The sequence below is a fragment of the Triticum aestivum genome, chromosome 6A, assembly GCF_018294505.1.
Source record: "Triticum aestivum cultivar Chinese Spring chromosome 6A, IWGSC CS RefSeq v2.1, whole genome shotgun sequence".
In the NCBI taxonomy this organism is placed as follows: Eukaryota; Viridiplantae; Streptophyta; class Magnoliopsida; order Poales; family Poaceae; genus Triticum; species Triticum aestivum.
Window position 1 is genome coordinate 606,023,621 of NC_057809.1, and position 24,044 is coordinate 606,047,664.

At 47.2% G+C, this 24,044-nt stretch overlaps 2 protein-coding genes across 2 annotated transcripts; both read left to right on the forward strand.

Moving 5' to 3' along the window:
• Positions 1-15,635: 15,635 nt before the first annotated feature.
• Positions 15,636-17,529, forward strand: LOC123128955 (28 kDa ribonucleoprotein, chloroplastic). The gene is made up of 4 exons (XM_044549078.1): positions 15,636-16,213; positions 16,363-16,464; positions 16,555-16,827; positions 17,110-17,529. Exons 1-4 carry the CDS (start codon positions 15,728-15,730, stop codon positions 17,161-17,163), a joined length of 915 nt encoding a protein of 304 aa, XP_044405013.1. The 5' UTR covers positions 15,636-15,727; the 3' UTR covers positions 17,164-17,529.
• Positions 17,530-20,818: 3,289 nt separating this feature from the next.
• On the forward strand, positions 20,819-21,667 carry LOC123131326 (uncharacterized). Its single transcript, XM_044551023.1, has one exon. It carries the CDS (start codon positions 20,966-20,968, stop codon positions 21,422-21,424), a length of 459 nt encoding a protein of 152 aa, XP_044406958.1. The 5' UTR covers positions 20,819-20,965; the 3' UTR covers positions 21,425-21,667.
• The last annotated feature ends 2,377 nt before the right edge of the window (positions 21,668-24,044 follow it).

The window sequence follows — 24,044 nt, forward strand, 5'->3', positions numbered from 1 at the left end:
TGAACTACCTCCTCTCGCCAGCATACCATGGTTGGTTCGATGAGATTGCTCACCATCAGCAGAGGATCAGCCACCCTAGGCGGAAAAGGTTTCATGAGGCCACTTCTTGAGAGCCAGTTATGATGCCAAATTCTAGTCGTTGCTCCATCCCCAATGCGCCTGATGATCCCATGGTTCAAAACATTTCTTCCATCAATAATGGCTCGCCAGACCTGCGATGGATGGGGGCCTAACTCCGCCTCCAATAAGGTCGTCGTTGGGTAGTAGACGGACTTAAGAATGCGAGCACTTAGGGAGTCCGGTTCTTGTAAAAGTCGCCAAGCCTGCCTTGACAGTAGGGCAACATTGAAGATCTCAAGATCATGAAAACCCAGCCCTCCTAGGTCCTTCGGCCTCGTCATGACATCCCACGAGACCCAACATGGATTCCTTCTTCCTTGTTTACTTCCCCATCAAAATTGCCGTATGATGGAGGTTACACTCTCACAAACTCGTCTAGGAAGCCGAAAGCAAGACATTGAAAAAACTGGGATCGCTTGTGCGACCGGTTTGATGAGGACTTCCTTTCCACCAACTGAAAGCATTTTTCGCATCCATCCTCTTACTTTCTCCCACACTCTGTCACGAAGGTACTTGAACGTGCCGTTCTTGGAGTGAAAGAACATGCGGTGCCCCCATGTTTGGTTTTGGAAATTGATGACAATCTCTATGGACTAATGGTTGCCTTGAGTTATATTTGAAGGTTTTGTCCATAGGCTTTTCTTGGAGTACATGTGTTGGTTTCAAGAAAAGTTTGTGTCGACCAAGGTGCTATTCAAGGAATTATCCAAAGATTGGTCATTTGAGAGTTGAGCTTATTGCAAGCATGTCTTGAAGAAGAAGATTGTGTGATCATTCATGTTTACCTTCAAGACATCATCCAAACGAAGAGAGTTGGAAAGATTCAAGGTTGATCAAGACTAAGTCAAGAGTGAATCAAGTTGATCAACTCACAAAGCATAGAAGATGTACCAAGAGGGATCAAGTGATCCCATGGTTTGGTAAGCATTGTCCATTGTGCTTTGTGTACTAATCCATGGTCTATGTGAGAGTTCTACATGGGGTTAGGTACATGTTCATGGGCTTGTGTCAAGAGGAAGATATCTCTCAACCCATGGAGAGGATGACATCAAGTGGTGATCGTCATCAAGATTGCCGTGTGCAAGTTCAAGTGGATCATCGCGAAGAGATCAAGTGCTTGAAGCTTGCCGGCCATTGTGGTGACAATGGACTTGTGAAGATGTGCCGAAGAGTGGCTCACCCATAGTGGTCTATGGGGGAGCAATCATCTAGTCTTCATCGTGCCAACACAATCAAGAAAGGTGGTCCAACTTGAGGAAGTCAAGATCGTCATCATCTAGCTCAAGTGGACCATGTGCAAGGCAAAGGTTTGCCCTTGATAGGTTTTCTATTTTACCGGTCTCATGATGGTAGTTGGGAGACCGGGTTATAGGATCGATTGCCGTACTATCAAGGGGGGCTCTCGATGAGTAGCTCGGTCGTATCGTTCGTAAAGAGCTCAAACCATTGCATCCTTGCATCATCTTTCTTGGTTCTTGTTTGGTTCTCTTTGTGAGTCTTAGAGCTTATGGTCATCTTGATGACAAGCTTGAGTTTATCGAAAACGGAGTTCGCATGCTTCTTCTATGATGTTTTCGATGTTGGAGGTTTTGCCGGTTCTTCTCGGTTGGAGGTTTCACTCGCTGTTTTGATGCTACTCGTCGTCTTGTTTTCAACAAGCTTGAGTTTGCTCAATTCGAAGCTCATATGCAGAAGTTATGGCAGTTCTGATTTTCTTGAGTGTGATTTTTGTCAGGGTCCCAGCGGTAGTACCGTGGTACCCAGCGGTAGTACCGCTGAGGAGTCACAAGCGGCAGTACCGCTCCGCAGCGGTAGTACCGCTTGATGGTCTCAGCAGTAGTACCGTTGCGGCGCCGTGCTCCTACCGCCTCGAATCGAGTGCGCTTTTTCTCGTGTCGGGTTTTGCGGCACTTGCTGCGGTAGTAGTGGCGGTAGTACCGCTTATTAGCGGTAGTACCGCCCTGCCTCTACAGTAGTATCGCTCTAGGTCCCAGCCCCAGCCCCTTTTCTTCTGGCGCGGCAATACCGCTGAAGGGGAGCGGTAGTACCGCTTATGAGCGGTAGTACCGCCCTGCCTCTGCGGTAGTACCGCTCTCTACGGGGCTGAGTGGGGGATAACGGTTGGATTTTCCCCCTCCTATAAAAGGGGGTCTTCTTCCCCTTTGAACCTTATCTTTTGAGCTCGTGTTCTTCCCCCATTGTTGACCTTCTTCGAGCTTGCTAACTCTCAATACCTCCATGGATTCTTGCTAGTTTTTGAGGGAAAAGAGAGAGGAGATCTAGATCCACATTTCCACCAATCACTTTCTCCTCTACGTGAGGGGAACCCCTTGGATCTAGATCTTGGAGTTCTTGGTGTTCTCTTTCTTGTTCTTCCTCTCATTTTCCTCCCTAGCATTAGTTGCTTCGGTGGAATTTGAGAGAGAAGGACCTGGGCACTCCGTGTGCCCTTGTCATTGCATTTGGTGCATCGGTTTGAGTTCTCCACGTGATACGTGGAAGTTACAAGTTGAGAAGCTTATTACTCTTGGGTGCTTGGTACCCTTGAGCTTGTTCCTCTTGGGTGCTTGGGCTCCCTAGACGGTTGTTGGTGTTCGGAGCTCAATCATTGTGGTGCAAAGCTCCGGGTAAGCATCGGGGTCTCCAATTAGGTTGTGGAGATCGCCCCGAGCAATTTGACGGGTACCGGTGACCGCTCCCAAGGGTTGCCAAAGTGTACGGGTTCGGTGACCGCCCCCAAGGGTTGCCATTTGTACGGGTTCGGTGACCGCCCTCAAGGGTCCCTTAGTGGAATCACGGCATCTTGCATTGTGCGAGAGGGTGAGGAGATTACGGTGGACCTAGTGGCTTCTTGGGGAGCATTGTGCCTCCACACCGCTCCAAACGGAGATTAGCATCCGCAAGGGTGTGAACTTCGGGATACATAGTCGTCTCCGCGTGCCTTGGTTATCTCTTACCCGAGCCCCTTTTACTTATGCACTTTACTTTGTGATAGCCATATTGTTTCTTGTCATATATCTTGCTATCACATAGTTGCTTATCTTTCTTAGCATAAGTTGTTGGTGCACATAGGTGAGCCTAGTTGCTTTAGGCTTTGTGCTTGGAAAATTAACCGCTAGGTTTATTCCGCATTTGTTCAAGCCTAAACCATAATTATTTTAAAACGCCTATAGGAAATATGCCCTAGAGGCAATAATAAAAGCATTATTATTATATTTCCTTGTTCATGATAATTGTCTTTATTCATGCTATAATTGTGTTATCCGGAAATCGTAATACATGTGTGAATAACAGACACCAACATGTCCCTAGTAAGCCTCTAGTTGACTAGCTCGTTGATCAACAGATGGTCATAGTTTCCTGACTATGGACATTGGATGTCATTGATAACGAGATCACATCATTAGGAGAATGATGTGATGGACAAGACCCAATCCTAAACATAGCTTAAAGATCGTATAGTTCGTTTGCTAGAGTTTTTCCAATGTCAAAGTATCTTTTCCTTAGACCATGAGATCGTGTAACTCCCGGATACCATAGGAGTGCTTTGGGTATACCAAACGTCACAACGTAACTGGGTGACTATAAAGGTATACTACGGGTATCTCCGAAAGTGTCTGTTGCATTGACACGGATCAAGACTGGGATTTGTCACTCCGTATGACGGAGAGGTATCACTGGGCCCACTCGGTAATGCATCATCATTATGAGCTCAAAGTGACCAAGTGTCTGGTCACGGGATCATGCATTACGGTACGAGTAAAGTGACTTGCCGGTAACGAGATTGAACGAGATATTGGGATACCGACGATCGAATCTCGGGCAAGTAACATACCGATTGACAAAGGGAATTGTATACGGGGTTGCTTGAATCCTCGACATCGTGGTTCATCCGATGAGATCATCGAGGAGCATGTGGGAGCCAACATGGGTATCCAGATCCCGCTGTTGGTTATTGACCGGAGAGTCATCTCGATCATGTCTGCATGTCTCCCGAACCCGTAGGGTCTACACACTTAAGGTTCGGTGACGCTAGGGTTGTAGGGATATGTATATGCAGTAACCCGAATGTTGTTCGGAGTCCCGGATGAGATCCCGGACGTCACGAGGAGTTCCGGAATGGTCCGGAGGTAAAGAATTATATATAGGAAGTGCTATTTCGGCCATCGGGACAAGTTTCGGGGTTATCGGTATTGTACCGGGACCACCGGAAGGGTCCCGGGGGTCCACCGGGTGGGTCCACCTGCCCCCGGGACCCACATGGGCTGTAGGGGGTGCTCCTTGGCCTACATGGGCCAAGGGCACCAGCCCCAAGAGGCCCATGCGCCTAGGGTTCACAAAAGGGAAGAGTCCCACTAGTGGAAGGCACCTCCTAGGTGCCTTGGGGGGGAGGGAAACCTCCCTTGGCCGCCGCCCCCCTAGGAGATTGGATCTCCTAGGGCCGGTGCCCCCCCTTGGCCCTCCTATATATAGTGGGGGAAGGAGGGCTTTTCATCCACGCCTTTGGTTGCCTCCTTCTCCCTCTCCAACACCTCCTCCTCCTCCATAGTGCTTGGCGAAGCCCTGACGGAGTACTGCAGCTCCATCACCACCACGTCGTCGTGCTGCTGCTGGAGCCATCTTCCTCAACCTCTCCTTCCCTCTTGCTGGATCAAGAAGAAGGAGACGTTACGCTGACCGTACGTGTGTTGAACGCGGAGGTGCCGTCCGTTCGGTGCTAGGATCTCCGGTGATTTGGATCACGTCGTGTTCGACTACCTCATCCCCGTTCTTTGAACGCTTCCGCTCGCGATCTACAAAGGTATGTAGATGCATCCGATCACTCGTTGCTAGATGAACTCATAGATGGATCTTGGTGAAATCGTAGGAAAATTTTTGTTTTCTGCAACGTTCCCCAACAGTGGTATCAGAGCTAGGTCTATGCGTAGTTCTTCTTGCGCGAGTAGAACACAATTTGTTGTGGGCGTAGATGTTGTCAACTTTCTTGCCGTTACTAGTCTTATCTTGCTTCAACGGTATTATGGGATGAAGCGGCCCGGACCAACCTTACACGTACGCTTACGTGAGACTGGTTCCACCGACTAACATGCACTAGTTGCATAAGGTGGCTGGCGGGTGTTTGTCTCTCCTACTTTAGTTGGAGCGGATTCGATGAAAAGGGTCCTTATGAAGGGTAAATAGAAGTTGACAAATCACGTTGTGGCTTTCACGTAGGTAAGAAAACGTTCTTGCTAGAACCCTACTTCAGCCACGTAAAACTTGCAACAACAATTAGAGGACGTCTAACTTGTTTTTGCAGCAAGTGCTTTGTGATATGATATGGCCAAAGTTGTGATGAATGATGAATGATCTATATGTGATGTATGAGATGTTCATGCTATTGTAATAGGAATCACGACTTGCATGTCGATGAGTATGACAACCGGCAGGAGCCATAGGAGTTGTCTTTATTTTTATATGACCTGCGTGTCATTGAGAAACGCCATGTAAATTACTTTACTTTATTGCTAAACGCGTTAGCCATAGTAGTAAAAGTAATAGTTGGCGAGCAACTTCATGGAGACACAATGATGGAGATCATGGTGTCATGCCAGTGACAAGATGATCATGGAGCCCCAAGATGGAGATCAAAGGAGCTATGTGATATTGGCCATATCATGTCACTGTTATTATTTGATTGCATTTGATGTTTATCATGTTTTGCATCTTGTTTACTTAGAACGACGGTAGTAAATAATATGATCCCTCATAATAATTTCAAGAAAGTGTTCCCCCTAACTGTGCACCGTTGCGACAGTTTGTTGTTTCAATGCACCATGTGATGATCGGGTGTTTGATTCAAACGTTCACATACAACGGGTGTAAGACAGATTTACACATGCAAACACTTAGGTTGACTTGACGAGCCTAGCATGTGTATAGACATGGCCTCGGAACACAGAAGACCGAAAGGTCGAGCATGAGTCGTATAGAATATACGATCAACATGAAGATGTTCACCGACGTTGACTAGTCCGTCTCACGTGATGATCGGACACAGCCTAGTCGACTCGGATCATGTTATACTTAGATGACTAGCAGAGGGATGTCTATCTAAGTGGGAGTTCATTGAATAATTTGATCAGATGAACTTTATTATCATGAACTTAGTCTAAAAATCTTTGCAATATGTCTTGTAGATCAAATGGCCAACGTAGTCCTCAACTTCAACGTGTTCCTAGAGAAAACCAAGCTGAAAGACGATGGCAGCAACTATACGGACTGGGTCCGGAACCTGAGGATCATCCTCATAGCTGCCAAGAAAGATTATGTCCTACAAGCACCGCTAGGTGATCCACCCGTCCCACAGAACCAAGACGTTATGAACGCTTGGCAAACACGTGCTGATGACTACTCCCTCGTTCAGTGCGGCATGCTTTACAGCTTAGAGCCGGGGCTCCAAAAGCGTTTTGAGAGACATGGAGCATATGAGATGTTCGAAGAGCTGAAAATGGTTTTTCAAGCTCATGCCCGAATCGAGAGATATGAGGTCTCCGACAAGTTCTTCAGCTGTAAGATGGAGGAAAATAGTTCTGTCAGTGAGCACATACTCACTATGTCTGGGTTAAATAACCGCTTGACTCAGCTGGGAGTTAATCTCCCGGATGACGCGGTCATTGACAGAATCCTCCAGTCGCTTCCACCAAGCTACAAGAGCTTTGTGATGAACTTCAATATGCAGGGGATGGAAAAGACCATTCCTGAGGTATTTTCAATGTTGAAATCAGCAGAGGTAGAAGTCAAGAAGGAACATCAAGTGTTGATGGTGAATAAAACCACTAAGTTCAAGAAGGGCAAGGGTAAAAAGAACTTCAAGAAGGACCGCAAAGGAGTTGCCGCGCCCGGCAAGCAAGCTGCTGGGAAGAAGCCAAAGAATGGACCCAAGCCCGAGACTGAGTGCTTTTATTGCAAGGGAAGTGGTCACTGGAAGCGAAACTGCCCCAAATACTTAGCAGACAAGAAGGCCGGCAAAACAAAAGGTATATATGATATACATGTAATTGATGTGTACCTTACTAGTACCTGTAGTAGCTCCTGGGTATTTGATACCGGTGCAGTTGCTCATACTTGTAACTCAAAGCAGGGGCTGCGGAATAAGCGGAGACTGGCAAAGGACGAGGTGACGATGCGCGTCGGGAATGGTTCCAAGGTCAATGTGATCGCCGTCGGCACGCTACCTCTACATTTACCTTCGGGATTAGTATTAAACCTTAATAATTGTTATTTAGTGCCAGCTTTGAGCATGAACATTGTATCGGGATCTCATTTAATTCGAGATGGCTACTCATTTAAATCCGAGAATAATGGTTGTTCTATTTATATGAGAGATATGTTTTATGGTCATGCTCCTATGGTGAATGGTTTATTCTTAATGAATCTCGAGCGTAATGCTACACATATTCATAATGTGAGTACCAAAAGATGTAAAGTTGATAATGATAGTCCCACATACTTGTGGCACTGCCGCCTTGGTCACATAGGTGTCAAACGCATGAAGAAGCTCCATGCAGATAGACTTTTAGAGTCTCTTGATTACGAATCATTTGACAAGTGCGAACCATGCCTCATGGGTAAGATGACCAAGACTCCGTTCTCAGGAACAATGGAGCGAGCAACCAACTTATTGGAAATCATACATACTGATGTGTGCGGTCCAATGAGTGTTGAGGCTCGCGGTGGCTATCGTTATGTTCTCACCCTCACTGATGATTTGAGTAGATATGGGTACATCTACTTAATGAAACACAAGTATGAAACCTTTGAAAAAGTTCAAGGAATTTCAGAGTGAGGTTGAGAATCAACGTGACAAGAAAATCAAGTTTCTACGATCAGATCGTGGAGGAGAATACTTGAGTTACGAATTTGGCACACACTTAAGAAAATGTGGAATAGTTTCACAACTCACGCCGCCTGGAACACCTCAGCATAATGGTGTGTCCGAACGTCGTAATCGCACTCTATTAGATATGGTGCGATCTATGATGTCTCTTACCGATTTACCGCTATCTTTTTGGGGCTATGCTTTAGAGACTGCCGCATTCACTTTAAATAGGGCTCCGTCGAAATCCGTTGAGACGACACCGTTTGAATTATGGTTTGGTAAGAAACCTAAGTTGTCGTTTCTAAAAGTTTGGGGATGCGATGCTTATGTCAAGAAACTTCAACCTGAAAAGCTCGAACCCAAGTCGGAAAAATGCGTCTTCATAGGATACCCTAAAGAAACTGTTGGGTATACCTTCTACCTCAGATCCGAAGGCAAGATCTTTGTTGCCAAGAATGGATCTTTCTAGAGAAGGAGTTTCTCTCGAAAGAAGTAAGTGGGAGGAAAGTAGAACTTGATGAAGTATTACCTCTTGAACCGGAAAATGGCGCAACTCAAGAAAATGTTCCTGAGGTGCCTGCACCGACTAGAGAGGAAGTTAATGATAATGATCAAGATACTTCTGATCAAGCTCCTACTGAAATTCGAAGGTCCACAAGGACACGTTCCGCACCAGAGTGGTACGGCAACCCTGTCTTGGAAATCATGTTGTTAGACAACGGTGAACCTTCGAACTATGAAGAAGCGATGGCAGGCCCAGATTTCGACAAATTGCTAGAAGCCATGAAATCCGAGATAGGATCCATGTATGAAAACGAAGTATGGACTTTGACTGACTTGCCCGTCGAACGGCGAGCCATAGAAAATAAATGGATCTTTAAGAAGAAGACAGACGCGGATGGTAATGTGACCATCTATAAAGCTCGGCTTGTTGCTAAAGGTTATCGACAAGTTCAAGGGGTTGACTACAATGAGACTTTCTCACCGGTAGCGAAGCTAAAGTCCATCCGAATCATGTTAGCAATTGCCGCATTCTTCGATTATGAGATATGGCAAATGGACGTCAAAACGGCATTCCGTAATGGTTTCCTTAAGGAAGAATTGTATATGATGCAGCCGGTAGGTTTTGTCGATCCTAAGAATGCTGACAAGGTGTGCAAGCTCCAACGCTCGATTTATGGGCTGGTGCAAGCATCTCGGAGTTGGAACATTCGCTTTGATGAGATGATCAAAGCGTTTGGGTTTACACAAACTTATGGAGAAGCCTGTGTTTACAAGAAAGTGAGTGGGAGCTCTGTAGCATTTCTCATACTATATGTAGATGACATACTTTTGATGGGAAATGATATAGAACTATTGGACAGCATCAAGGCCTACTTGAATAAGAGTTTTTCAATGAAGGACCTTGGAGAAGCTGCTTATATATTAGGAATCAAGATCTATAGAGATAGATCGAGACGCCTCATAGGTCTTTCACAAAGCACATACCTTGATAAGATATTGAAGAAGTTCAATATGGATCAGTCTAAGAAGGGGTTCTTGCCTGTGCTGCAAGGTGTGAAATTGAGCTCAGCTCAATGTCCGACCACGGCAGAAGATATAGAAGAGATGAGTGTCATCCCCTATGCCTCAGCCATAGGTTCTATTATGTATGCCATGCTGTGTACCAGACCTGATGTAAACCTTGCCGTAAGTTTGGTAGGAAGGTACCAAAGTAATCCCGGCAAGGAACACTGGACAGCGGTCAAGAATATCCTGAAGTACCTGAAAAGGACTAAGGAAATGTTTCTCGTTTATGGAGGTGACGAAGAGCTCGTCGTAAGGGTTACGTCGACGCTAGCTTCGACACAGATCTGGATGACTCTAAGTCTCAAACCGGATACGTGTATATTTTGAATGGTGGGGCAGTAAGCTGGTGCAGTTGCAAGCAGAGCATCGTGGCGGGATCTACATGTGAAGCGGAGTACATGGCAGCCTCGGAGGCAGCACATGAAGCAATTTGGGTGAAGGAGTTCATCACCGACCTAGGAGTCATACCCAATGCGTCGGGGCCAATCAAACTCTTCTGTGACAACACTGGAGCTATTGCTCTTGCCAAGGAGCCCAGGTTTCACAAGAAGACAAGGCACATCAAGCGTCGTTTCAACTCCATTCGTGAAAATGTTCAAGATGGAGACATAGATATTTGTAAAGTGCATACGGACCTGAATGTAGCAGATCCGTTGACTAAACCTCTCCCTAGAGCAAAACATGATCAACACCAGAATTCCATGGGTGTTCGATTCATCACATTGTAACTAGATTATTGACTCTAGTGCAAGTGGGAGACTGTTGGAAATATGCCCTAGAGGCAATAATAAAAGCATTATTATTATATTTCCTTGTTCATGATAATTGTCTTTATTCATGCTATAATATTGTTATCCGGAAATCGTAATACATGTGTGAATAACAGACACCAACATGTCCCTAGTAAGCCTCTAGTTGACTAGCTCGTTGATCAACAGATAGTCATAGTTTCCTGACTATGGACATTGGATGTCATTGATAACGAGATCACATCATTAGGAGAATGATGTGATGGACAAGACCCAATCCTAAACATAGCATAAAGATCGTATAGTTCGTTTGCTAGAGTTTTTCCAATGTCAAGTATCTTTTCCTTAGACCATGAGATCGTGTAACTCCCGGATACCGTAGGAGTGCTTTGGGTATACCAAACGTCACAACGTAACTGGGTGACTATAAAGGTATACTACGGGTATCTCCGAAAGTGTCTGTTGGGTTGACACGGATCAAGACTGGGATTTGTCACTCCGTATGACGGAGAGGTATCACTGGGCCCACTCGGTAATGCATCATCATTATGAGCTCAAAGTGACCAAGTGTCTGGTCACGGGATCATGCATTACGGTACGAGTAAAGTGACTTGCCGGTAACGAGATTGAACGAGGTATTGGGATACCGACGATCGAATCTCGGGCAAGTAACATACCGATTGACAAAGGGAATTGTATACGGGGTTGCTTGAATCCTCGGCATCATGGTTCATCCGATGAGATCATCGAGGAGCATGTGGGAGCCAACATGGGTATCCAGATCCCGCTGTTGGTTATTGACCGGAGAGTCGTCTCGGTCATGTCTGCATGTCTCCCGAACCCGTAGGGTCTACACACTTAAGGTTCGGTGACGCTAGGGTTGTAGGGATATGTATATGCAGTAACCCGAATGTTGTTCGGAGTCCCGGATGAGATCCCGGACATCACGAGGAGTTCCGGAATGGTCCGAAGGTAAAGAATTATATATAGGAAGTGCTATTTCGGCCATCGGGACAAGTTTCGGGGTTATCGGTATTGTACCGGGACCACCGGAAGGGTCCCGGGGGTCCACCGGGTGGGTCCACCTGCCCCCGGGGCCCACATGGGCTGTAGGGGGTGCGCCTTGGCCTACATGGGCCAAGGGCACCAGCCCCAAGAGGCCCATGCGCCTAGGGTTCACAAAAGGGAAGAGTCCCACTAGTGGAAGGCACCTCCTAGGTGCCTTGGGGGGGAGGGAAACCTCCCTTGGCCGCCGCCCCCCTAGGAGATTGGATCTCCTAGGGCCGGCGCCCCCCCCTTGGCCCTCCTATATATAGTGGGGGAAGGAGGGCTTTTCATCCACGCCTTTGGTTGCCTCCTTCTCCCTCTCCAACACCTCCTCCTCCTCCATAGTGCTTGGCGAAGCCCTGACGGAGTACTGCAGCTCCATCACCACCACGCCGTCGTGCTGCTGCTGGAGCCATCTTCCTCAACCTCTCCTTCCCTCTTGCTGGATCAAGAAGAAGGAGACGTTACGCTGACCGTACGTGTGTTGAACGCGGAGGTGCCGTCCGTTCGGTGCTAGGATCTCCGGTGATTTGGATCACGTCATGTTCGACTACCTCATCCCCGTTCTTTGAACGCTTCCGCTCGCGATCTACAAAGGTATGTAGATGCATCCGATCACTCGTTGCTAGATGAACTCATAGATGGATCAGTGTGAAACCGTAGGAAATTTTTTGTTTTCTGCAACGTTCCCCAACAGTACCGCCCTGCCTCCGTGGTAGTACCGCTTGATGGTCTCAGCAGTAGTACCATTGCGGCTCCATGCTCCTACTGCCTCGAATCGAGTGCGCTTTTTCTCGTGTCGGGTTTTGCGGCACTTGCTGCGGTAGTAGTGGCGGTAGTACCGCTAATAAGCGGTACTACCGCCCTGCCTCCACGGTAGTATCGCTCTGGGTCCCAGCCCCAGCCCCTTTTCTTCTGGCGCGGCAGTACCGCTGAAGGGGAGCAGTAGTATCGCTTATGAGTGGTAGTACCGCCCTGCCTCCGCGGTAGTACCGCTCTCTGCGGGGCTGAGTGGGGGATAACGGTTGGATTTTCCCCCTCCTATAAAAGGGGGTCTTCTTCCCCTTTGAACCTTATCTTTTGAGCTCGTGTTCTTCCCCCATTGTTGACCTTCTTTGAGCTTGCTAACTCTTAATACCTCCATGGATTCTTGCTAGTTTTTGAGGGAAAAGAGAGAGGAGATCTAGATCCACATTTCCACCAATCACTTTCTCCTCTATGTGAGGGGAACCCCTTGGATCTAGATCTTGGAGTTTTTGGTGTTCTCTTTCTTGTTCTTCCTCTCATTTTCCTCCCTAGCATTAGTTGCTTCGGTGGGATTTGAGAGAGAAGGACTTGGGCACTCTGTGTGCCCTTGTCATTGCATTTGGTGCATCGGTTTGAGTTCTCCACATGATACGTGGAAGTTACAAGTTGAGAAGCTTATTACTCTTGGGTGCTTGGTACCCTTGAGCTTGTTCCTCTTGGGTGCTTGGGCGCCCTAGACGGTTGTTGGTGTTCGGAGCTCAATCATTGTGATGCAAAGCTCCGAGTAAGCATCGGGGTCTCCAATTAGGTTGTGGAGATCGCCCCGAGCAATTTGACGGGTACCGGTGACCGCCCCCAAGGGTTGCCAAAGTGTACGGGTTCGGTGACCGCCCCCAAGGGTTGCCATTTGTACGGGTTCGGTGACCGCCCTCAAGGGTCCCTTAGTGGAATCACGGCATCTTGCATTATGCGAGAGCGTGAGGAGATTACGGTGGCCCTAGTGGCTTCTTGGGGAGCATTGTGCCTCCACACCGCTCCAAACGGAGATTAGCATCCGCAAGGGTGTGAACTTCGGGATACATCGTCGTCTCCGCGTGCCTTGGTTATCTCTTACCCGAGCCCCTTTTACTTATGCACTTTACTTTGTGATAGCCATATTGTTTCTTGTCATATATCTTGCTATCACATAGTTGCTTATCTTTCTTAGCATAAGTTGTTGGTGCACATAGGTGAGCCTAGTTGCTTTAGGCTTTGTGCTTGGCAAATTAACCGCTAGGTTTATTCCGCATTTATTCAAGCCTAAACCGTAATTATTTTAAAACGCCTATTCACCCCCCCCCCTCTCTAGGCGACATCCACGATCTTTCATGGAGTGACCAACATCCGTTGGCAACCCTAAATATCTGTCACTCAAGGATTCATTGTGGAGATTTAGACTTTGCATGACACCTTTTTAAGAGAATCTGGATGACCTCTTTTTTTAGGGTCAAGCATAGCTTGTATATTATTGGTGCTCGGGCAGATCACCCAAAGCACAAACAGCCACGTTGGATGGGACATCCGACTCCCACTCCACAGAGTGGTGTACATCACATAAGCGCCCAAGTTTGGCAAGCGCATCAGCTACAGAGTTTACATGTCTCTTACAGAGTATTATTTCATGGTGTGAGAACCACAGCTTAAGTTGAAGCTTAGTATCTTCAATGATTGCAGAGTATGCCGAGGAGTCTACTTTCCCCAAGTCCATGGCTTCCGCTAGCAATTGGCAGTCCGTTTCGAAGATCACCTGTAACATACCCATATCCGCAGCAAAAGAGACAGCTTCGGCCATAGCATGAACCTTAGCCGCAAAGGCATCAGCCACAAGTTCCTTCCTGCCAGCTCGTGCTCCCAGGATAGTACCCGCCGCATCTCTCGCCACCACACCCCATCCAGCATGTGACTCGCCTGGCATGTGCGACCCGTCGATGTTGAGCTTAATCTTGTCATTCGGTGGGGGTATCCACGCAGATTTGACTGGAGCAGCCCTTGCTTGTGCATAGACCTGGTAATATTCCATAGCGCAGCTCCTCGTCCTCCGCGCCACGTCCGCGGATGACTCCGGCATCTCTCCTTCCCTCACCTTATTCCGGTTGCTCCACCACAGCCACCAGAAGGTAAGGATTAGGATGCGCTTTTTCTCATCTAGCCCCCAAAGAAAGTCCAACATCACATGCACAGACGTGATACGTTCCAGCTCCATTCTTTCCTTCTCTAGCGACAGGTCCCTCCAGACTTCCTTGACTGCCTTGCATTTGACGAACAAGTGTGCCCCGTCCTCCTCCACTCTTCCACAGAATAGGCATGTTTTATCCTCAACTTGCATACCTCTTCTCACAAGGTTAGTTCGCAAGGCCAGAGACTCATGCTTTATGCGCCATGCAAACATCTAAATATTTCTCAGGCAGGGTAGCTTCCAGAGTCTCTTCCATGAATCATCATGACAGTTATCGAGATTCCCCGGTAGGCCCGTGCTACTGCCCGCATTGCCATCACGCTCGTTCTTCTCCAACTGAACATGCAATTTGTATGCACTCCTGACTGTGTGGTTTCCCTTTGCTTCGAATTGCCAGGCAATAAAATCAACAACTCCTTCGCGGAGAGGGATTTGCATAATAGAGGCTGCATCAACTGGCCAAAAGGTATCCCGGACGAGTTGTTCATCCCAACTCCCCGTTATGGGACTAATGAGGTCAGAAACAAACTCAAGCAGGCTGGGCCCCCTTGGAGTTAAAACCTTCCGTGACCAAGGCCTAGGAAGCCACGGATCAGACCATATCTGCACCTGTGTGCCCTCCCCAATACGCCAAACGTACCCCTCCTTAAACAGATCCAGCCCATGAAGGAGACTTCTCCATGAATAAGAGATTTCATCCTTAGCCACGACATCTAGAACATGAGTGTTTGGAAAGTATCGGGCCTTTAGAATTTGAGCGCATAGGGACTCCAGGTTTTAGATCAAACGCCAGATCTGCCGAGAAAGCATAGCTAGGTTGAAGCTATGCATATCCCTGAACTCGAGTCCTCCTTGAGCTTTAGACCGTGTCAAGTTTTCCCAACTGATCCAGTGAAGCGTGTTTTCCTTCTCTTGCTGGCTCCACCAATACTTCCCCATAGGCGAACTTAATTCTTGGCAGAATGACTTTGTCAGATAGAAGCACCACATAGCGAAGGTTGGTATGGCCTGCGCAACTGCTTTCGCTAGAGTCTCCTTCCCTACTTTCGCTATGAGCCGCTCTTGCCATCCATAAACCTTCCCCGCCATTGAACCTTTGACATAAGCGAAGGCTTTCTTCTTTGATTAACCCACATGGACCGGGAGGCCAAGATACTTTTCATTCCAATTCTCGCTCTGGATGTGTATGGTCTGTTTCACCTCTGCTAGAGAAAAATGCAAGTGGTAGTTCAAAAAGGTGGAAAGGAGAGCAGGAACCACGCCGAAGGGCCCACGTGTCAGCGGCCCGTACTAAACCACCTCCCCTTATCCCCTCTTCCACCGTCCCCTGCTGCTTGGCCCTGTGCCGCTCCACATCACCACCTCGAGCTTTTGCTTCGTACCTCCCCCTCGCAAGCGCTAAGCTCGCGGCCGGGCGCCATGGCGCACTCCTGCCTCTCCGCGGCGCGCATGGCGGCGGCGCTGCGCCTCCCGTTCCAGGCCGACCACGCCGCGTCCGCGTTCCCCCGCCCGGCGCGCGCGTCGTCGTCCCGTCCGCACGCGCACCGGCTCATTGCCGCCGCGCCCGTCGTGCCGGTGCCGCGGGGGAGCAGGCGCGCGCTCGCCGTCGTCGCGTTGGCGTCGCAGGAGGAAGCCACGGCTGTCGAGGAGGCGCAGGAGGAAGAAGTAGTACAGGAAGCCCCGGGGCAGCTGGAAGAGGATGAGCCAGCAGGGGAGGTCGAGGAGCCGCAGCCGGAGGAGGCGGAGCAGGGTGCGGCCGCGGAGGCGAGCTCGGACGGCGGCGATGGAAGCACCAGCACCGGGAGCAGCGCCACCAAGCTCTACTTCGGGAACCTGCCGTACAACTGCGACAGCGCGCTGCTCGCCGGCATCGTGCAGGACCACGCCGTCCCGGAGATGGTCGAGGTACGCGCGCGCACGCACGCTGTTTGCTGAAATGGTTACCTTAATTCCACATACATGATCAGATCACTATTTTGACTAGAGCTCATCCGGCATCCTACTTAACCTGCATGATCGATCTTGATCTCAAACGCCTGCATTGCATTTTTCAGGTGCTGTACGACCGGACGACGGGGAGGAGCCGGGGCTTCGCCTTCGTGACGATGAGCACGCTCGAGGATTGCGAGCGGGTCATCAAGAACCTCGACGGCACCGTGAGCACTCTGCTCAATCTATCTACCATCACTCCGCACAGTGCTGCAATGGAATTCATGATCGATTTTACGTTTCGGTTGTTCTTTCAGCTGTACAGCGGGCGCACGATGAGGGTGAACATGGCCGACAGGCCGAAGCCGAAGGCGCCGCTGTACCCGGAGACGGAGCACAAGCTCTTCGTGGGCAACCTGTCGTGGACGGTCACCCCGGAGATGCTGACCGACGCGTTCCAGCGCTGCGGCAACGTGGTCGGCGCCCGGGTGCTCTACGACGGCGAGACCGGCCGCTCCCGCGGCTACGGCTTCGTCTGCTACTCCACCAAGGAGGAGATGGACCAGGCCATCGAGACGCTCAACGGAACGGTAAGAAACACTGCCTGGCACCATCTCCCTTCATGTTTGGTACATGAGAAGCTGCAGATGTGCATGTCTTGGTACAAGCTACTGAATTGTTTCCTAATGTGGTGATGATCACTAACCTGACACTAGTACCTGCAAACCCTTCAAATGCAGAATGTGGCAAGATGAACTCTGTTTTGTTAACTAACTTGGTTCTGCTTGGAAATTCATTTTTCACAGGTCCAATAAAAATAATCAGATTTCATGACATAACTGAAGTTAACTGAATAACAACGCGTCTTGCAGGAAATCGAAGGCAGGGAGATCCGGGTCAACTTGGCCCTGGGGAAGAGATACTAGAGAGCTGGATTGTTTCTTCACATTGGAGAAACTCGCATCGGGGTTTATGCAATGCTTCCTCGCAATGCAGATCACGGAGCAGCAAATAAGCCATCGATTGCTCGTGGGAGCGCATTCCGAGAGCAGTAACACATGGTTCTTGCATCGCCTGATCTGATATGCCAACATGGTGTATATTTGGTGGCTTCGTTCGTCGAGGTGGAGCGGGGGAAAGCCTTACTTTTCTAAAAGAAAATTTGATATGTATTTTTTTGCGAGGGAAGATTGATATGTATTTAATGATGTGAAATTGTGACTGAAAATTATTGGGGTTGCTGGTGAGCATATATTTCCATGGTTCCATGATCTTGGAACCACATTCTTTTAGATCCGCTTGCAACTTGGTTTTATGTTTTTCTCACAAATTATTGGGCTGAGGATGATAGAGTACCTAATTAAGTGTACATATTTGTCCGAGATGGATCCGTTACCATTCTTTCTACTAGCAGTTATGCCAGATTCATGTGAACACTAAGCTGTTGTTTGGAGAATCAACTCAGAGTTTTTTTTTCCAATTCAACATTGTCAATGCATATTGCAGCTGCAAATGTAATATACACTGCAATACTAATTTTCTGAGAGATGATATAATACATTAGAGGCAAGAGTACAAAGACACATACACAAACATCAGAGCACCATGAAGCTCGTAAGTTGTAAGTATTGTGACAGATCATTTATGACGGTGACAATTTTCTTCCACCTTTTCTTGGTTTGATGGCGACCACACCACGCGGATAGAGGCTAACAAAGTAGCAAAGTTTTCTTTTCATTGGCATATTAAGGGGAATTTGGGGGAAAAGACAACTTCACAAAAAGGAAAGAAATAAAAGAACAAATGAAGTGAAATTAGCTCATAGCTGCTTTTATGTTTTGATTGTTTTTTGTCGTTGGTGTTGTACAATGCATGCACGACGGGGGTGAACATCAGGGACAAGTCAAAGACGATGCCGCCCCAACAGATGGGACACAAGCTCTTAGGCCTTCCACTATATAGGCCAAAAGCGGTGCTAAATTTGTTTTTTGGGTATTTGGCACCGATGCCCTACATTGCCCAAGCGATGCCAAACAAAAATTTCTGGGCACCGGAGCACCTACTTGCTTTGATGCCAAATCCTTCCATGCAATAAAGTAAACCATGTCAGCCCATGCAACAGCCAGGAAGGGACGCTGGCAGTGGGGTGGCCAAGGCTGATTTATACTAGTTTATATGAGTGGGCTTGAGTTCCAATCGATGCCAGATTCTTCGACATTGTGTGATCGGTGCTAAATTATTTTCATCTGACATCTATGTGTATGTGGCATATTTTTCAGAGTTTTGGCACCAGATACATAGTGGAAGGCCTTAGTAGCCAATCTGTCCAAGACCGTTTCCCTGGAGATGCTCACCATTGAGTTCCAATGGTGCCAAAAACATAATTGGTGTCCGAGTGCTCTGACGGTAAGACCGACCAGTCCCGTCGCTATGCCTTGTCAGCTTGTCAATGCATAATTTATGTTGTGCATACATGTATCCATAGTTGAGAAATGTAGTGCTGGAGGCCATCAAATGATCCGCCGACAGAACCCCTATGAATTAAGATGGTGTGCCATAGAATTTAAACGAATGATATCGACACGCTCAAATGAACGGTAAACCAGTCCTACATTCTTACCATATCTATTTCGTTTGCTACATGAGAAACTACATATGTGCAAGCTAGATGCAAAACTTCTAAATTTCTTTTATACTACTAACATTAACATAACAACCATGCATATTCAAACCTTTTCTAATGCAAAAAAAAATGCAGCAATGGACAATTTTGGATCTATTTTCCAAGTTGAAATATACTTTCTGAACTAGTAATATCACATCTCACAGACAAAATAAGAACATAACTAAATAACACATGTTGTAGGAAATCATAGTTAGGGATATCCTGCACAACTTAGTCTTTGATAAAAAAGACATTAGAGATTAGTTGTTTCTTCACATAGAAAAACCTTTCAAAAGGTTTCTGCGATGCTTTTATACCATAAAAATCACAACTTAGGTGATACAATTATTCTTGTGAATTACAGGCCAGTAGACTAGACATTCATTTCTTGTTTGAGCACACTGCAAGAGCCACAACGGGGACGATATGTTCATTCAAAGTTATAACATGGTCGACGGATGTACCAATTGATATATGTCTAATGCTGCGGAATTAGATTCTATTGCCTCATTCTCTCCGTACGACATTGTTTTGATCTCCTTACAACTTATTTTGTTCTTATTAAACGATGGGTTGGCTAAACATATACTATATTGAGTGGACATGATGAATCAAGACTTTACTCAATATACTCCAATCATTTCATAATTTTACGAAATTTAGACTATTATTTGTTAAATTACTAAACACAATAATGTTCACAGATTGCTTATGCCATTGTGATACTAAACTTTTAATATATCATATTACATCAAAAAGCAAATAAAACAATTCTTTTAACTACTCGCACATCATCATATGACATTTTAAAATTTTATTTATTATCCATGAGGGTCACGCCTACCGGTGTTTTGCTAGTCATATCTTTTATCAAAATGTTAAAATTTACATTTTTTTCATGGAAAACCTACAAAATTGGGTGTCAATTCCATGAGTTAGTGTGCGCACGCTTCATGGAGTAGACAGATGGCACGAACAATCAGGACATAAACATGGATCTCGTGGGCGAAGCTGACCCAAATTTGTCGACACGAGGTTATGTCACACTATTTTGACTAGCTTAGATCTTGATTGTGTGATATACATCATAACGAACGATCTTCCGTTCGGTGAAAACTAAAGAAAACCTGTTTAACAAAACTTTATTTCCAATACGATGGTGAGTTGGTGACCATACTCACCAAGCCACGAGAGATGCACATAAGCTAAGGTCATCTTGGATGGCTAAATTTCAAAACATGAGAATATCCAAAACATGTGACTGGGCTTATGTGTGTGGATTAACGTATGGTTTAAAAATGTATGAATACTTCAAATGGTGTACTCGAATGGTACCCATGGGATAAATAAGGAACTTTAGAGGAACAAAAAGATCTGAACGTGATAGAGCAAAATCCGTCACACTCACGAAGTGAAAATATTGTTTGAGCCCATGTATATTTGGCCATCTATATAAATTCAACCTGTGCCTTGTAATCCCAAGGGATATTATATAGTTTTTTTAATTCTAACCTTATAAAAAATCCTACAATCCAAAGGAGTCATCGAGAAGCTACAAAAGCTTTTTTTTACTAAAAGTATTGGTAACAGAAATACAACAATAGAGATAAAAAAAGAAAAACAACTAAAAGATTACCAAATCAAGCCGGAGCCACTGGTGTGAGTGACATGTCTCCTCTTCGTTGGCGCGACGAGGAGCAACCAAAGCCACCATTGCCCACAACATCCAAAGTGGCACAAAGAAAGCGTGAGAATTTCCCACAAAAAGTGTTGGTAACATGAAAGAAAACAGAGATATTTTTATTTTTGTCCACAAAAAAACAAAAATAAAAACAAATCAAGCGGGAGCCACTGGCGTGGTTTGAGCGTGACATGTCTCCTCGTTGGCGCGACGAGGGACAACCAAACCACCGGTGTCCACCAGACCACCACATCCTCCCAGCCCGACTACGAGAGGAGGGGCAGCCTCCTCCCTGCCACACACCACCACTCCTCACCGCACGCACGCACGCCTGAGCCGATCGAGCAGACGCGCGCGAGCCCCACACACCTCGCCGCCGGCCATGGCCATCTCCGCCACCTCCAGCCTCGCGCTCCACGCGGCCCCGTCCGCCGCCCGGCGCCGCATGCGCAGCGTCGTCGCCTCCGCAACGCGGTTCGACCGGCGCTCGGCCGTGCTCCTCCTGCTGTCGGCCGCGGGTGCCGGGTCGTCGTTGGCGGCGGTGGCGCCGTCTGCGAACGCTGCCGGCAGCATCGGGCTCTTCGGCATCCGGAAGAAGCTGGAGCGGGCGGAGGAGGCCGCGCGGGAGGTGGGCGAGGCCGCGGTGGAGGCCGTGGAGGCCGGCGGGGAGGCGGTGGCGGAGGCCGGGAAGGAGGTCGCCGGGGAGGGCATGCAGCTGGCCGCCGAGGCGGGGCTCGCCGGCGACGCGCTCGTGCAGGCCGGCGTGGTCGCCGGCGCAGAGGCGCTCGGGGTCCTCGTCGGCTTGTCCGTCGTCAACGGCATCCTCAAGCCCGAGGCCTAGAGGGTTGGTCGGCTCGGTCCGTAGTGTTTTTGCTGGCCCATCCGGTGTTTGGGTTTAGTGCTTACAGAAGGAACTGGCTATCATTATTTGTTCATGACTTTGTGGTGTGGTATATTTTAGTATGATTTTATAGAGTGATGGATGCTCATAGTTCAACAATGTTATGTAGTATGCAACAAGATCATACAATTTGCTTTGTAGGGAATTTGCGCTACATTAATGTATAAAACTTACATTGTTTCATGATGCTAAGTACCTGTTCGGCAACTGCCCAACGCCAGAAATCCTCAAATCCAGCTCCTCGATTCGCTTCCATCTTCCCGACGAAACTCGTGGTTCGAAAGAACCATTCGGCAACAGAACTCCCAGATCCACGATCGCTAGTCTTGGGCTGGTAGCCGCTTAACATGTTAAGCACTTAAGCTCGATTCTAGCATGGTAGGGAGGAAAGGTACTTGCTTCGTTCTTTTCTTCCCTGGTACGAATCGTTTTCTTTCACTTCGCGGTGGTAGCTCTCCATAAATAATGTGAATTCCTTATTTTGCAACTCATGGAATCGCCAAAACACCAGCTCCTCATTTTTGCACTACAAACCATCTTAGATTTGTAAAGCTAACTTCACGGAGCTGACATGTTTGGCCCAGCTTCGTCTGCTGACTTAGAGAAGCCAGGAGATGGGCAGTTGCCGAATAGGTCCTAAGAGTATGATTAGACACTCTGAAAACAGAACAACTTGTGATGGTTTGATAACAATTGTAATGGAAATGAACCAAGTGGAGCTTTTTTGAGGAAAATGTGGGATATATTAATCATATAGGTTTACAATCTACAGTGATAGTAGATGCTACATTGGGTAGGACACCATCGTTCCAAAATGACAATTAGCTAGCCCATCTTCCATCTCTTTGACAATGAGTAATCGCAACCCTTCTAGCTCAAATGCCGCCTTCTTAACATGTTGAAAAAAAGAAAACCATGACGCAATCCAGAAAGGTCTTACATATCAAGAGCTCGGTATGCCAACATATAGGTGATAATGGTAGAACAATAACATTTCTCACCCTTCGAAGGCTCTTCAGGCGAGTGAGAAGTTCCACTTCTTCTGCATCACAACATGCATCATGAATAGTCGCAAAGATGAACATGCGTCCTATCCCACACCTCTAAAAGCAGTCCATCCGGAGATAGAAGGAACGACCTGTCCACATTTATCTTGGCGCACTCAGTTTGGGTAGTGTCCAACATACTAACTTGCCATTATTTTGTGTCCCCCACCATGTGTGATACAAGATTCACAAGGTGATAACTGGTTGATAGAACTTATTCCCGTTGGGTTCAAACGTCTAAGGCTACATTCAAAAACTTAGTTTTCCTGGAGTTTTAGGAGAATATTGTGTTTTTGAAAGCATGGTCTCAAATAATTTGATGTGTTAATGGTGCTGGCGCCCGAGGCGTGCATTCTAGTCACATCATCATGACTGACAGGATGTGGCCTTGATGGGGCTCATGACACACACATCATCTTGACCAGCAGTCAACAGGCCCGAACTGATTTGGCTTAACCAGCTTGGACCGGAGCCTAGCCCTCGTAAGTGTTTTGTGGAAAATCGACCCCCGAGAAACTAGCTTCGCTGGGAAACTTCTCCATGAGGATTGGCTATCTACAGCAAAAACTCATGATCGGATGCGGCTGTCGTTCAGATGGGCCAACCGAATTCAGGAAGCATAATAGCCGAATAAGATGGGCCGAGAAGCACTGCTTGTTTTAAAGAACTGAGCCACGCATAACTACTTTTAACAAAGCTTCATGAACTGGTTGCGACCTCGACAAGCTTACAAAATTGACGTCTACATGTTGGCCCCGTCCGAAATGCAACCAAGATCGAAGATCGGTTCAACGGCCGTTGACAGTGTTACGGTTTAGGGGTGCCTCATCTACCGAAAGACGGCCTGAGTAGGCTAGCCCAGGCTCCTTAGGTCGGTTTAGGCCCTGGGTTAACACCCCACCCCATGGGCCCCACGGAGAGAAGGATTCGAAAGGCTTGGAGTGTACGAAAAGGAAGCTGGCATCCAGGAGGACCTCCCGCAAGCCTAACCAACTAGGATCATGTAAATCCTGGAGCCCGGTATCCATATAAGATGGGGTAGGACTAGTTGATAGTGATAGAACCTTAGAGATTATTTTCAATCCCTCGATCATCATTGTACACACCTATAGACCAAAATTAATAAATACGAGCAGGAAGTAGGGTTTTATCTTCACCTTGACGGTCTGAATCGTGTAACACATCTCATGTTTCCCCTCTGGTCTAGTCGCCTAGCCGATATAACCTATCGAGGAATTTGCCAGAAATAACTCCAACATACATGAACAAATATAATGGTTTTATAAACCGTAGTATCCCCACTACCTTTTTTGTAGTATTTGTAAAAGATGTATGGATCACTTCTTTCTAAACCTAGTAAAGAAATTATGGTTTCTTCAAGAAGTGTAGAAGCCTAACACACACAACATGGTCCTCATTTGGTAGCTACCAAAAAACCTCAACTCATCTCATAATTGAACACAGGGTGGGTAAATACTTTTTTTTGCTTTTCTTTCAAATAGGGTGCATTGTAC

Excerpts from the sequence above, each read along its gene's own strand:
- LOC123128955 (XM_044549078.1), top strand. The coding sequence starts at position 15,728 with ATGGCGCACTCCTGCCTCTCCGCGGCGCGCATGGCGGCGGCGCTGCGC. Across the intron at positions 16,214-16,362 it reads CCGTCCCGGAGATGGTCGAG|GTGCTGTACGACCGGACGAC; the intron begins GTACGCGCGCGC and ends TGCATTTTTCAG. Across the intron at positions 16,465-16,554 it reads TCAAGAACCTCGACGGCACC|CTGTACAGCGGGCGCACGAT; the intron begins GTGAGCACTCTG and ends TTGTTCTTTCAG.
- LOC123131326 (XM_044551023.1), top strand. The coding sequence starts at position 20,966 with ATGGCCATCTCCGCCACCTCCAGCCTCGCGCTCCACGCGGCCCCGTCC.